Raw genomic sequence first — 16,547 nt, forward strand, 5'->3', positions numbered from 1 at the left:
TTGGTTAATTTTAGACTGTACCACCTAACTAATGAAAAAAAGTGTGCAGGAAATGCAACAGCACAGAAGTGTACCTTGTCCTGGGCCAGCAATCTTTATGATCATGTGGCAGATACAACAGAAAAAATCCATGTGGATACACATACATACACATGATTATAAATAGCAAGACTACACAGAATGTGCATAAGGCTGCAGTATGGAGTTACAAACATGGTATTGTTGCTTGCTGTTACAGATGTTTTCCTTGTCACGGGAAACGATGACAAATGATTACTTTATCACTAAAGCGTGTCTAGATGAAATCTGTCAGAAATGTACAAACACTGCAGCTTTGTGTTTGTTTAGCTACAGATAACCACATGGCCAAAAGCCACAAGTCTGAACAAAAGGAAGGAGGGCAGCAGTATTTGTTCAGATCTTGCCTTTCAACTTGTTTATGCATTTTACTTGATCATTTAAGAAAAAAAAAAAATACATAAACTAATCCCTGAAGAAGGAACTGGGACTTCTCTCTGTGCTTTCCAGGACAGCCTTACTCTCCCTGGGTTAGCATCGGTTCTTCCTCTAGCTTCTTCTCTCCATAGCAACTGAGTGCTCTGCTGTTCTGCATGATTGGGCAGGAAGGATGTGATAAAGCCCAGAACAGCAGTTACAGGAGATTGTTGGGAAGCAGCAAGTGCAGATTTGAAGACTGCCCATTTTTTGGATGAGTGATACAAATGCTAAGCTGTTTTTCAGAGCAGACTATATTTATCTTCTCCTGTCATATTTCTGACTAAGAACAGCTGTGCCTCCTGTAACTAGCATTGAATTCAATGCAAATCAAATGCACTGGGCAGCCTTTGATCATGCTCAAGAGACTAAGTCCACCTGAGAAGCCTAGCCTCTCCTGCCTGGTTCTGAATCACAGTAGACACAGCGCTGTCTACAGCATATGTAGGTTGTACATTGGTTGTAACCCAACCTCTGTAAGGTTGGGTTACAGGCTACTTTAGAAGCCCCAAATTGCTACACAGTTCCTGATATTAGTGGAAAGTGCTCTGAACTGCTTAAACTGAACTATAGAGTTAACATGAAAAAAAGAACAAAACAAACCCCAAACAAACCTAGGCAATCAGAAAAGTATCTCAGAGGCTTTGCAGCTTTCATCTGTTCCAATAATTCTTCCTCGGAAATACAATGAAACTGAGGAGATGTCAGGCTTGCAGTGCTCAGCTATATTACAGAGCAAGGACCTTGATTACACTCCTAAAAAGCTGGCAAGCGTCTGTAGCACAGGCCACTCTGAGCATTTCCAAACTGAATGCAAGTGTACTCTGCCAGAGGCTCTCCACATCCCCAGCTTCAGGAGGTCCTTTATATTTTCACAGAGAGCACTAGTGGGAGTTGGACAAAGCAGGAGCTGAAGGATACTCGCTGAACACCTGGCAGTAACTTCATTTTGGACTCTTCTGAAGGAAAGGTGCAGCACGTCTACGGGGAAACTAAAGTGCGTTTGCACTTTGGGTGAGCGGAGTTATTGCTCAGTGTAATTCAATCCACGGCGAAGCGCTGCTATTAACAATCTTCTGTCAATAAGAGCAGGAAACAAACAACGCTGCAGTACGTGGTGAAAAACTGCATCTTGAAATTTATTGGACAGTACGCAGGTAGGCAGAGAAGATAACTCAATGTTCACTTAGAAAACCCATTTAGGCATTTGAGACAAATGAAATGCTACCTTTGGGAAGGTGACTTTCTCTTCTCCTCCAGAAGCCGTAACATCTACATTTTGTTTAGCATTTGCTCAGTGATACATAATCATTTTGAAGATGGGACAAAAGCTGTGGTGTGTAAGATGACTGCCAGCTTGTTCAGTGAAACTGAGAAGCACATGCAGGTAGTGTTGGGAGTTTGTTTCCACAGGCAATCCCAAACAGTCTCTTATCTAGCTTCAGTAACGTGTGCTCAATTTTATCCCTCTCTTACACTGGCATCCTCCAACAAGACAGAAAAATAATAATCCTTTTTAAAAAAAGTGCCCAAGGTAGAAAAGATAGCTGAGCTCCAATCTCCCAAATCCAGGCTGATTTGGGGACAAAGTACTGAATATCATCAGCATTTCAATTTCTTAGGAACTGCAGAAGTTCAGTTCAAGCTTTTTGCTAATTTACATTTCAGACAAGAATGCTATTTTAGTCTTTTTTTTTTTTTTTTTTTTTCTATTTTAGTCTTTTTTTTTTTTTTTTTTAAGTAATGCTTTAGTATTTAAGGAAGTTGGTGTAATGTTACGTTACACTGAAGAAGTGGAAATCGCTAACTCACCTCATTGTTAGAGATTATCTAACACATGCAGCAGCAGTTGGGGAAATGGGACTTCCACACAGAAGCTAGTAAACTGCAGTAAACTAGCAAAACCACAAGGATTTAAGGAACCTGCATAACTGTAATTACCAGATGTTTTCACTATTTCACTAAAACATGCCTTAGACTACAGCCTGCATTCTGGGAACAAGTCCACATTGAAAATCACCTTTGGTCTGTATTGTTCTGCTCCACCCCTTCACAGCATAAAGAATAATATTATTGTAAAAAAAAAAAAAAAAAAGTGTTGGTTCTATGAAGTCTAGAGAGCTAAAAATAAGAATTCTCTCCAGTGGTATACTAGGAAACACAAAAGCTACAGAAGTTTCAAAGACTGGTTGCTGAAACAGCTTTTTAGTCTTTTGAAGTGTTGGATCCACTTTGAAAAAGAACACCAAACACTGCACTTGCACCTGAAAGGTGAGTTTGGGATCCAAAGCCTGGAATCTTCATGATAGCTGCCCAGCTCCAGCATCAAATCTCAAGGGAGCACAAAAGAGCAAAACAGAGAGAGCTTCCCTGGGCTGCAGGAACTTGCACCACAGTCACCAGCTGACCAGCAGGCACAGCAGCAGTCCCGCTCCTGGGTGGCAGGCAGTCCTCTGAGGACACAAATGTCTAAATGAAGGAAAGGAGCAATAAGATCCCTCCACCTTTTGTTGTTATTAAGCTGGGAAACTGTGCCAAATTTATTTTTTAGAAGATATTTGCTCAAGTTAAATTCATAAGCTGCAAACTGACATTTTGCAGTGAAGCATGTTCTTGTACTGTCCAGAAATTCATTCTGACACATTTCTCACCAGAAGCAATGCTAACCATCAACCAGTGTGGCAATGACATAGTGTTAACCAACTGGCTTTTTTCATAACTAAATAAGGTTAGAAGGGAGACCTCTTCTCAATGGGTAAGTTTGTATCACAGTTAAAAGGAAATCATGCTGCAATTATTCAGAAACCTTAGTTAGCTTAACTTCCTTTTCAACTTTTGCCATTTCTAATCCCTGCCTTGCTCTTTCTTTCCAGAAAACACAAGTCTGGTTTTGCTATTCAGGACATTTGTTTCTCCTCCAGTCTTTCAAAGGCTCCAGCACAACTAGAGTACTGCACGGTTGTGCATTGTCCACCAGGAGTGACCTGGTGCCTCCAGCAAGGCAGCTGGTTTGAAGTACAAAATCCTTATAGCTTTACCTGCAAGTCTGTACAGGATAGAGCTTTAAATAATAAAAGAAACTAAACCTGAACGCCTTGGACAGCTTCTTGCTTTCCCTCTGCTGCCATGCTCGCCTCCCAGTCTGCTCAAGCAGCCAAGACACCAGAAGAGAAGTGGAGAAGAGCTGTTAAGCTCGCTGTCGATGACTCGTACTCCTACGGGAGCGCCGTCAAAAGCAAACCAGAGGAGGCAGAGCTGCTAATACTTGCATTTGTGCAGGCTCTGCAGAAAAGATGACTTGGATTTTCACTGTGCTGTTCTTGTTTTGCAGATACACGGTGACAACATAACCAGGGTGTAGGACAGTTTTATTCCTAGCTGTGTTTTTAAGGCTTTGCATAAAACATGGGCAAATTACAGTGTCTCTGTGGTTCTGACCCATATTACACAATGAAAAGTAACATTCTGGGCTCCTCTGTTTATAGGTTTGAAATCACTTTACTAGAGAGAGGTGAGTTAAACATATAACATCCTAATAGAATTGCTTTAGAAGATAAAATCAGATCCCGAAAAAGGATGAAAGAGCACATGTGCTTGTCACACTAGATTGTAGAAGTGATTTTAAGAGCAAAAGTAGACATACAAAGATAATCAAAGGGCTACTGCACCTCTCCTATGAAGACAAGCTGAGGGCATTGGGGTTGTTCAGCCTGGAGAAGAGAAGTCCCCAGGCAGACCTTACAGCAGCCTTCCTGTACCTAAAGGCAGCTACAGGGAAGCTGGGGAGGGCCTCTTTGTCAGGGGCCCCTACGATGAAACTTTAAACTGAAAGAGTGGAGTAGATGTAAGGAAGAAATTCTTCTCTATAAGGGTGGTGAGGCCCTGGACCAGGCTGCCCAGAAAAGCTGTGGCTGCCCCATCCCTGGCAGTATCCAAGACCAGGCTGGATGGGGCTTTGGGCAGCCTTGGCTGGTGGGAGGTGTCGCTATCCAGGGCAGGGGGATGGAACTGGATGGGCTTTAAGTTCCCTTCCAACCCCAACCATTCTGTGATTCTACACGTAATTTAATATTGCCTTTTCAAACAGAAGATGTATATGCAACTATTTTATTCCTAGATAGTTACCTTGAAGTGAAAAAAAAATCTTAACAGTAATAACCTGCCAGAACCCTAACACAGTTTGATGTTTTAAACCAGCGGTTTTTACTTGAGAGCTCTGTAGGCACATTTATCATTCAGCTGTGCAACCATACTATAAACTGTCAACTCTTCATCCCTGTCCACTTTGACAAATTACTCTTGCAGTAGCATTTCCAGTTATCCTTAGCAGCCAACACACCTCATAAATCCACATCATTGTAGTGTTATTAGAATTTCATTTCATGCTTGCATTCGCAAACATTTAAGCTTTCAACCTCTGCTGCTGGGCATTAATCATGGAATTAATCATAGGATTAAGAATGCCAAATTTAAACTCAAGGTTAATAACATGCTCAACCAATATTAGTTTTACATTCTGCCATGGGGACAAAACTTCCAAAAAATATGTAAGGCCTTAGTCTGAAGTTCCCAAATATACCCACAGACAACGGTGCTAACTGTACCTTTGTTCCATCAGGCAACAAGTTGCCCAAATTCTACGTTTCTTCCTAAAGAAAAAAATCAACTTCCTGCACCCTTGTAAAAAAACACCCATTTGCCCTCTTGTGAAGTGACACAAGCCTTACATTGGAAAAACATCTCCTTTAATGTATCTGTTACCTTGGCTTAAATTTTAAGAGAAATACTACTAAACTTCCAAAATATTACAGGTAGCAGAGCAGACTGTAAGGACAGAAGCATGGAAAAGGCCTTACAACTATGATATTTGTAAAAGTATTTGATACATTCTTATGCACACAGTAGGCAGTTTATGCAATTTAAAAATTATTTCGAATAGACTAGCTTATTTCACAGCATTCTGAAAACTCAAGCTGAATGAATCCTCTTACACCATTTAACAATTACGAGATACATTTTATCCACAAGCAAAATAAAAAGAATTTTCTCATACTACTTCCTGCTAGCTGTGAACTTAAAAGCAAAAGGTCAACAACTCATAGAATAACAACTGAACTGTAATTTATTCATATATTTTTTTTTATCCAGAAGGTTTAATGTTTACTGACTAAATGATACAATATTTAATGCTATAAAGTAATACAGTTCTGCCTTGAGTAGTTTTAAGTGGTAACTTTTCCCTGTTCCTGAAAGTTTGATTCAAAATTTCCCTAAAAGCCTTGAAGCTTTAGCGGAACAAAATAATTTAAGTACAACTTCTGCTTCCGTAACCAAGTTCCAGGTGCAAATCAGAAGGCCCTTATACTAGTTTCTGTAGGCTCAGCAGTTCATTTGAGGAAGGTACTATCTACTTGGCACTGTTTATGAGTATAACACAATGTGGTCCTGATCCAAGACTGCAGGTCCTGCCTGTTGCAGCTGAATAGCTACCACATGCAATAAAAAGTGAGGAAAGAAGGGTTGGGGCCAGTAGGAATCCACAACTGGCACTACACCTTCATAAACTTCATTGGTGTGTGAAGGAACAAGTGTTTGTGTGCCTACAACGACATCTTCCTACATTCACTGTTATGTTCTCAATAAAGATACACTACACTAAATAGCATTTCACTAACGAGGAATAGTATCTGATAAGGAACCTAACAAAAATTCTCAGAAGTTATTTTTTAAAAAGATTCTGTACTTAACATTCTTTACATATCATTACACTTTAAAAATGGATCCCCTTCTCAAAGGCAAAAGAAAGTTGTTTTTGTCAACACAAGAGTATTTCACAAACAGCCTTCCTGGCAAGCTGAGGCACATGGTTTTAGAGTGGGAGAACACAGTACTGTAACTGATGCACATAAGAAGTGGTTATCTGTATAACCACAAGGTACATCTGCATTCTGAAATATACGACATCAGGAGCAAGAGCTACTCACATTTTGCCACAGGGATGAGCTGAAAGATCAATTATGAAAAGACTAACAGCATCAACTTAGTTTTCAAAGCTGATGATCAAACAGAAGTTTGTCACAGAAAATACTGTGACTCAACAGGAACACAAAATAATAAATTTGTCATTTAAGAATACCGGATTCTCACATTCAGTTGACAGGTATTCTCATTTTTAAGATACATTTGCATTACAGACATGAAGCACCAGCTGGCTGACAATGTACTACTGCACTAATAGAAATCCACTAAGGCTACAACAATCTTTTAGTAGAAACTTCGATCAGCTTCAGATGATTACGAAACCGTACCTTCAGCTTTTTTGAAAAATAACAGGATAAATAACACAGTCATACTGGATCTTTTCCTACACCAGCTTTATAGCCCATAAATAAATCAACACTAAGTGCTAGCAATGTAGTGAGTCAAATTTGTGATAAAACCCAGCATTTTTTATTTCTTCAGATGTGTGTTTTGGACACGCATTTAACTACTAATGCTGCCTAAAGCAGTGCCCTGAGAAGTTCAGCTACAGCAAGCTGAGTAACTGAACAGAATCTGCTTTCATTATAACTGAGTTACTCATATAACAGACTTACTGTTTTCATCTCTGATACAGAATTTAAAAACCCAGCCCTTCCTCCTGGAATCCTGCAGAAACTGTGTAATTAAAATCAGTTCTCAGTTCTGTAACCGCACTGGCTCTCTCAGTTCTGTACAACTGGGAAGCCACTAGGCATCAAAACTTCTACCCAAGTCAATTGCCGTAAATAATCAGAATTTTACTATTAAGAAAGGGGTCAAGACATCAAATACATTTGACTATTTCTGGCATACACACCACCAACTAGTGACAGAGTTCACAGTGAGTCTTGTTTGCCATAATTTCTTCTTGGAAAACAAGCATTGCTCAGGAAACGAGAGATCCATGGAAAAAAAAAAAAAAAAAAACAACCTACAAAAACACCAGGGCAAACACCTTATTCAGCTGTGTACAAAACTGAGCTTTAAGCAGGAAGTGACCATGCTTCCTAGGAGGATGTACTACCGCATACCACTTCCTAAATTTCACACTCCAAACACCTCTCCCTAAAATTCCTATCTACTGCTACCTTAGGAACTACATAGAAGACAACACCAAGCATTCAGAGGCAAGGATCTATGACTGAACTTCACACTTCAGTTTTATAGGGTATCTTGTGTGGACTCACTGAGCAGTCGCTGTTGACTTCACTTCAGTTACAAACATTCGAATTCTCCAATGCTAGAAACACCTGGTAGACTGAAGAAAAATAGCAAAACACTTCTCCAAAAATCTGTTTTATTGTTTTCCTTTCTAGAATTTTTCTGAAGAAAGCTATTTGTTTTGAAAAATGTTTACAAACAGTTACCAAAAGCTAATGAGGCACTATGATATTCCCCTTATGCAGATAAAAAGATTACTGACCTCACTGAGGTAAATAAAAAAGGAGCACGTGGACCCATCTACACCGTAACTTGCATAACAGGGATCCGATCGCCACATATCTTTCATCCACTGAAACAGAACAAGAACAGGGTTATGTTTAAGCCTCACAGAATCTCTCTGAAACATACCATTTCATACTGAAGTCACGAATAACAAAGGAAAGCTGCAAGCCACTATATCCAAACTGATAAAAACCACAAATAACCGAAAGAGTTCTATGAATATTTTGCAGCAGACTGCATCTCAGCATTCAACTACAGTGGGGAAGGAACTACATATAAGGCGTGGGTACAGTTTGCACAAACTATAAGCAAGGCAAGCAGAGGCAAATACCAAAAGGAGAATATAATCAGGATTCATACACATGGGTGTGGCTGGAACTGACTTTCATTGCGCCGTTACACACGCTCTGCAAATTAACTGGTCATTTTAGTTACCAAGACAGTAATCTGACTCTGCCAAGAACATACCAATTCTGCAGAAGTAAATAATTCATTTAACTTCTTATTTTAACATAGAAATGATGCATTTCATAGCCACCACACAGCCCATTTGTCAAAATGGATCAAAACAAATTTATATACACTATAGTATTTAAAATAAATATGATTGTAAGAATTTTATTTTTAGAAAAAAAGGTAAGGAAATTTCATGTACACTTTGCCAGCTACACTTTCAGAAATAAATCCTAGCATTTGATAATCATATGAAAGTACTCAACAATTGTTCATACATATGAAGTATGAACAAGCATCTTGCTGAAAGAGAGGGAGGGCTGGAGTGAGGTGCACACAAAATCCCAACCCTGGGTGGGGAGACGTCCAATGACTCACTATGGGGGAAGAAAACAGACAGGACTTTTTAAAAACGAGAAGGTGTCTAAATAACAAAACAGCATTCAAAGAGTAATTTCATTAAATAATGTGGCATTTTAATATAACATGGCATTTTATGTCTTTCTTAATAGGATGACCCTTTGTTTCTCTGCAGGAGTATTAAAGGGTAAGGTGAGTTTTGTAGTGACACCTGCTCCTAAATACCCTCTTTTTTGACCCAGTTGCTCTTGTATTACAACACTGAATAGTGACTTCTTGCAACATACGTTCAGTTCTTAACAAAACACACATAATAAGATTAAGAACAGTTCACAGTTACCTTTATTTTCCCTTCACAGTGAGGAAAACCATCCATAGGAGGCAATTCACACTGTTCTTGGGCTCCATTTATGAGATCTAAAGAGAAACAGAGACCATAACTGAATTTTGTTTTACAGTTCTGACAGATAGCCTAATGAATCCTTCCTTTTATTTTTATGAATCCACATCCAGACTGACTGAAGAGTCCCACTGTGTAACATTTGTTATATCATTAAAACTCAGTGTGCTCTTTTTTGATTATAGAAAAAGGTTACATAGCTTTCAACTTTGACTTGCAGTAAGCGCTGAATTATACAACGCAATCTATGAAGACTTAAATAAAAATTAAGCTAACCCATACTGAAAATAATAAAAATCAAAACAGCTTCCTAATGAAAGCATGCTTAAAGCTACTAAACTGCAATAATTTGTTTATAATTGCCAAACACTTGTAAGGTGTACATTACTCTAGACGTGAACTCAAGATTTTTCCGATTCTGTTATCATTTCATAAAATACTCATGATCAGCAGGCTTGGCACCAGATACTTGACCCAATTAAATACTGTGATATGATCTAAATTTACAACTAACAATATTATGGTCTCCTAATGCATACACATTTAACTATTTTAATACCTTGTAATTCTCAGTTTTTGCAGCATGTTAAAGAATATGACAGATCAACTCTTTTAGACCATAAATCAAGGAAAAATGAGCAGTATTTAAAGACATTATCACACCAGTTCCAGGATGGGACTTTCTACTAAGAACCCACTAACACAGGCCTTTGAGGCAAGAAAAATGATTAATGTGGTGGAGAGATTCTCACCAGAGTCAGTGGAGGATAAGTTTTTTAATTTAGCTAGTTCCTCCCGGAGTTATCTAAATTACACCTGCATCATTTCTGGCTTTTCCCATGGACTAGAACCAAGATCATTAAAGCCAACCATCCATCAACATAGGAACACTTCACACCATGGCATTTTTGTAGTTATATTGCACAACCTCGCCCTGAATATGCTAATTAGAAATCTCAGTTAAAAAAATAAAAAAGGCTGCAGCATTAGGATAGAGTATGGCCAAAATCCATGGAAAAAAAGCTAGGGTACTTGTGGTTTTGCTGTATAATAAAAAAAGCTTTTTCCTGATTTATCTGAATATTTTGCGTTTTATTTAGTTAGTTTTTTTTGAAATAGTTTATTTTAAAGATAAAGCTTGAAATGCAAGTGAAGTGTTACAAAATGGATTGGATGGGGAAAGAAGAATTATGCCTGGAAGAAGATGTATTTGGCAGTCTCAGCAGCAGCAGCAATTTGACAAACCGAGCTGTACCGCCACCGACAACAACGCTGGAGCTAAGCAGTTTTTCAGATGACTTTATAATTTCAAATCAATAAGTGCTTTCAAAATACTCCGATGTTGCTATCCATACAGGATTCTTGCAGACCAGACTGCTGACATCGACGGCTCTGATTTCTGCCCAAAGAAGGAACACACAGAGCACGCAGACAGGTGTCAAGAGCTTGGACGCATGTTCTACTTTGCCTCAGTAAAGGTAAATAACACTGAGACTTTCTGCTGTACTCAGTTCAGGAGTCAGACCTCCCACCTGTATTGTACTAAAAGCGCTCGAGATCAAATAATACACACCCTAAAACAAAAAGAGGCGTGGATAAAACTGTGGTGATTATTGATAATTAGTATAATGCCATTAGCTAAACATTAGTTTGTGGTCTAAAGTCTGGCCCTTACTTTTTTTCCCTTTCAGGCAAAATAAAACAGTATTGAGGTTTATTTATTTGTGTTTACAGAAGATTTCCTCTTGCAAAAGGACTGTTCTAGTTTTAATAATTCATATCCTTTGTAATAAGGAACAATTACAGAATAAATCTTTAAAGGCATTCTGAAAATTAAAATTCCAGTACTGCAAAAGAACGGCGTTGCATAAATACAAAGTAATCCATCACACCAGTATTCAGGTCTTGTCTGTAGCAGTTTGAGGGAAGTAGTTGGTATTCTGAGCAGTTTCACAAAGATCTAAGATCTGGGTGGTAGCTAAGTTCTCTCCTCACTTGTCAACTAATTCTGTGAGAATTTCAAGAAATCAAATATATTCTATGCTAGATATGCTATCCATTACTAAATTAGGAACTCGTAAGCCTGAATACAAAATAAGTACTGAGCTTTTTATAAGACATGTTAAATCCAGATCTTCCCTAAACATAAAAGACACTTTAAATCTATGATATCATATCAGAAATATAATTCAACTGCAGGAAAAATTCAACTTTCAACATTGTACTGAACTCAGGGTTGAAAATACTTAATGTCTAGGCAACAAACCATCTCTTCTTCTAAAGGCTATTTACTACCCTGTGCTTAAAGAAATACAACTGTAATGCTTTATTTTTGAGCAAAACCTTTTAGTGTGCCAAGTCTGTCACACCATATTAGATTTGCATTGGTATCTTGTGACACTCCTGAGAATGGGAGGAAGGAGAAAAAACACAAAATAGAGAGAATGGACTCTCTAGGTACATACGCATTTGTAGTCTAGATAGTTCACTTTTGGCATGCATAAACAGTCTCTGCGCTCAAGTGTTTTTATAGGTGAGCATGTTAATGCCTTTCTTGAACATACTGGTCTCCATACATTAGTGTGAGAAATAAATGCAGAAGTCTGAGTTCACTTGTGAAAAGCGGTGGTGGATCTGAGCTTGCCCTGAAGCAGTACGCTTCCATCTTAGCCACAGTCAGTGCGAGTTCTAGACTGAGAACCATCCTTCCCCACTTCTCCTTCGTCCTCGATCAGAGCCTGCATGAAGAATTACATTTCAACCAGCTCGCTGCCAGCTAGGTGTAAGGAACATGCTCCTTTCTGGGCAGCAGAAAGGCTCCTTTCCGCACCCTTACTGCATTAGCTGCTGTGAACTATAGACAAAGAAAACAGCCTTGTAAAATACTGAAAGTCAAGGGCACAGTGGCCAGCCTCTAACTGTGAGCTGATAGCTACAGATTAACAGCCCAGGTTGCCCTCATCACACCCTGCTGTGCAGCTGCAGCAGCGGAGGAAGCATGGGCTGGACAGCATTTCCTCGTGCACATCTAGCTCACAATGTGCCTGTGCTGCCAAAGCAGCTCATGCTGTTTTGTTCCGAGGCTGCCACCATCCATGCTAGCACAGAGCACGCTCCCCTTCATCAGAAATCCAGAGGTGAACAAATCATACTTATCCCACGGACAGCTGTGACCACCTCAGACAGACACTAGCAACGTACCCTTTTATATGGCTTACAAAGAGCACGTGAAGCAAATGGAAACCTGGGGGTGCTGACCTACACCAATCTTGGTCTTGCAGTGTGAAAAAGCGAGTTAAAAATACAAGTCAAGAGCACAGAGCTTCTTCCTGGTGGGAAGATGATGAAAAAGCCCCAAACCCAAAATACATCCTAAAGCCAGACATTTTTAATGCTGCTTTCGTGAGAAAATAGTATAAGAAACCACACAGATTTTTATTCTTAATTAGGATTTATAGCAAGTAAAATATGAGTTCTGAGATATTTTTCCAGCCAAAACTTAGAACTTTATGCCAACAGTTAAAAATGCAAACTGTCAAGTCAGCACAGAACACCAGATAACACACTTTTTTCCTCTTAAGTTAAGTCCATGATGCCAGTTTCCATTCTACAGACACCCAAGTGTTTTTCACGTCAAGCACAACTTATATCCTCTTGATTGCTATTATGCACAGATTAAACATTTACCTAATACGTTATTACACCGATATATTGAAAACTTGGATGTGAGCACATTATAAACCTAAGAGCACAGAGGCTTTTTTAATGCAGTGCTTCGTTTGTGCAGTCCTGGGCCATTGGATATGTAACTAAAACTCCATCTCGGCACTCGGAAAGCAGCCATATGTTCACTTCACCAACGTCTGGGGCTGTTTGAAGACTACCAGCTCTGCATCAGAGATCACTAGTGCACAGCAGGCAGAACTGAACTTGTGAACAACTAGCAGTTATTTCAGTGCAAAGTCTGGCGCATTAGCATGAATGACGTGGCAGCTTGAAGCTGAGCCACCTGACCTTGCTCTGCAAAGGATGCTTCTCCTTTGTTGCTGTGTACAGCTAAGGACAGATTGGTTCCAGTCACCTGCCTTTGACACTGAACTCTTGAAACGCCACTTTGCAGGTACAGGTCTTTAATGCTCATGCAATCCAACTCCGTATCGGGGGTTTTGTTTGTTTTAGGGAAGCTTTACAATCTCAAGAGCGAGCTGTGTGGCTCAAAGAATAATCTGTGATGAGGCATTCATTTTTTGTTTGCCCTCTAGTTACTCACTCACAAAACAGTAAAAATAAGGCTTAGTAAGTACTGCATACATACTTTGTCCCTTTGCTATGCACGGCTTATAATAATAAATACCCTTACAATAAATAAGTACTTTAATAACGTGCTTTGTGATACCCTCAAAAATTGCTTGTTTTTCTCAGTATGGTTTTGAAGCCTAGAAACAATCTGCAAAGACAGCAAGCTGAATAATAGTAATAGAAAAAAGATGCAATAGCATAGTTATTTAATAATGATTGTTGTTTTATGACAAACGGAATACCTAACGAAGTTCTAAAATAGCACTCTTGGTTAAAGCAAATCAAGAAGCCCCGACACCATTGAACTGCAAACTGTGACACTGGTGGCATATCTAGCTGGGTAAGGACCAACTCTTTGTTCTTACAAGAGCAGAAATACCCTAAGAATTTAGATGCCGTCAAGTTTATACACTTTGGAACATCAAGGCCATTTTCAGACTAGCGTGAAGAAGCATATTAGAGTACCTTGTGATGACGCAGAGCACAAATAATAGCTCAACTCAGTGTTTCCTATCTCATAAAAGCAGAAACCTCCTTAATATTAAAAGGACGGAGTAATCATCTGATCAGTCTATTCACCAATTTTCTCTCTTCCTGCTCTCTTTCTGGTTTTGATCATTAAATCAATGTACTATTCTTGCTTTATGGAATCTTTCTGCTTCTATTTCTGTTCTGAAATCTGGAATCCAAGGTTAGATGCAATACTCTAGTTAAGGCAATTTTCATTTGTGTAAGATCTCCCTTCCCTTCCCCTACTAATTAACACATTCTCAAGTTAATTCACATTTTTCTTCTCCAGCTGGGAAGGTTTCTTTAAAGAGAGAATTTGCAGTGTGAGCTGAAAGCACTATCGACACTTTCAAAGAAACAAACTAGAGGTTACACGATTGTAAATGCAAAGCACAAACCGCTTTCTACTAACATTTCAGAAACTTTGGGAGCAAAGCATTGGTATGATTTAGAGAAAATTAACTTTTCGACTGCTAGTCCATCCTCACACCAGCTGTGCTGCTGTGTTCCATTAATGCTACTGAAATCAATGCGATGTTAGGAGAATTCAAGTAGTAGTCAAGTGGTTAATCAGAATGCAGCCCCGGGGACCACTAACAGCCCCTTTCAGCATTACTAATACAGCTTAGCACTGCAGTGGAAAATATTCACGTGTGGTCTTCTGCACGGTCATTATGCTGAGCTGGATCAGCGAGGCTTGAAAACACAGCTCTCCTCAGCTCCAAGCTACTGCCTTTGCAGGAGGCAAACTGACAGGAAAATGGGAAAAAGCACTTGCTATTACACACAGTGTGGAGAAGAATACAACAGAGAAGGCACAATAAATACTAATCAAAGTGTTGCCCTGAGCAAGCTGTAATCTTGACTCCTGGTATCAGCGGAGCCCACATCCTATTGCATCCAGTACTCACAGATGTTTTGTGAGGACTAGTTTGTTTTTAAGGCACGGCCATAGCTAATACCATATGTACTACTGTAACTGAAGAAAAACCTACTGTAGTCTTCTGAAGACAGGAGGACAGCTTTGGAAATTCACAATAATACACAATACTTAGCTTTTTATCAAGTTTGTCTCTGCAAGCACAGCATTATGGGATAAACCATCATCGCAGCCTGTTAAACCAACAGGTCTGTCCTGCACGTAACAAAGTTCTTTGAAAAGAGCCATGGAAACAAACCAACTTCTCACAAAGTTACCCGAGTCTTCCTTCCCACCTCAAAGTCTTCATCATGTCACCCCAAACTCTGCAGGAAGAAGTACATGGAAATACAAAGCCAAATGTTCTTCTCACCATAGCAACATTAAATAAAAATGCCTGCTCGCAGCATTGCCAGAACTGACTTGTCAGTCTGCCTTGCTACATATTCACGGGTGATGCCAGCTAGCTGACAGGCATCCACGCATCATCTTTTAGATGACAAGTAAATACTGAAGTCTGCATCCAAATGAGTGACTTGAACAACTTTAGTCTTCACATCTTTAAAGAGAACTCAGCCTATACACCAGAACATGCTAATACATAAGCTCAAAATGCTGTGGAAGCTAAGAAGAGATACACCAGGAATTTCTCCCTCCCTGAGCAGGGTACGTACGGCACGCTGGTACTGAACTGGGCTCAGGCTCAGAAGGAGTCCTCCAAGTGTCACCTATGTGCAAGGGAGGAATTTGAACACAGACTATCATTTCCTCATTTTTATGAGATCAAAGGCACAAAAAATCTTCCAAAGTCACATTTTTCAATGCAAATAACACTGCTAACAACCACACTGGTACACTTTTCTGTGCAATTATACCATCTGAAACGTTAAGACTGTGACACTTACCGCAATTTGTTTTACTGAACACGCACTGAAATACAGTGAAGGTAATGGCCTCAGAGCACCTTCGCCCTTACTTTAAAATCAACATTTTGACCAAAAAAATGTTTGTAACAGCTATATTCATAATTAATACCACTATTGTTTAGCAGTGGTTTGAAGAATAAGGCACTGAAAGTTTCCTTCAATTTACTTGAATCAAATTTTTCCCATGGCTGCCTGAAGTACACAGCGAGATTTCAGGCAAAAATAAACAAGAAAAGCCCAACCAACCAAAAAAATAAACAACCCGCAACACAAAACCCACATGCCCTGCTTATCAAAAAATAAAAACTTAAAGAAAACAGGATACGCTCTTTGTTCATTTTTGTTCAAGGAGATTGTCCTATCGGACGAAATACGCTTAGCAGAACACTGTGCCACACAACCAGCAAACAAATGCTTTATCTTAGAAAAGCCCTGGTGTTAAAAGCCAAACTGCCTAAATGAAACTGATCTTGTGCCTGTTACAAGGATCCAACAATTCAGCTGCAAAAGAAGCTGTGCTGTAGAGAAGCCCTGCCTGAAGGTGCCACGGTTTCCCATTCTCCCATTTTTATCTTAAAACCAGTAATTTAAGGTTGACCTAGTGTTTTGATTGGCAGTGGCTCGGAGCATCCCGTTCTAAGACTGACAAAAACTCTTATCTGCTTTGCACCCCAGGTGTAGATAAATATGTTATTATGTATATGAGAATATACCACTT

At 39.4% G+C, this 16,547-nt stretch overlaps 1 protein-coding gene across 4 annotated transcripts in view; it reads right to left on the reverse strand.

The window, feature by feature from the left end:
• The window catches only part of MGAT5 (alpha-1,6-mannosylglycoprotein 6-beta-N-acetylglucosaminyltransferase), a 110,482-nt gene that overhangs the window by 40,847 nt on the left and 53,088 nt on the right, over window positions 1-16,547 (reverse strand). For all 4 annotated transcript variants that reach the window (XM_032190136.1, XM_032190137.1, XM_032190138.1 and 1 more), the window contains exons 4-5: window positions 9,116-9,192; window positions 7,940-8,029 (exon numbers count right to left, since the gene is read on the reverse strand). In XM_032190136.1, coding sequence (XP_032046027.1) covers window positions 7,940-8,029; window positions 9,116-9,192 — 167 coding nt within the window. The remainder of the gene's footprint in view (window positions 1-7,939; window positions 8,030-9,115; window positions 9,193-16,547) is intronic.

The sequence above is a fragment of the Aythya fuligula genome, chromosome 6, assembly GCF_009819795.1.
Source record: "Aythya fuligula isolate bAytFul2 chromosome 6, bAytFul2.pri, whole genome shotgun sequence".
Taxonomy (NCBI): domain Eukaryota; kingdom Metazoa; phylum Chordata; class Aves; order Anseriformes; family Anatidae; genus Aythya; species Aythya fuligula.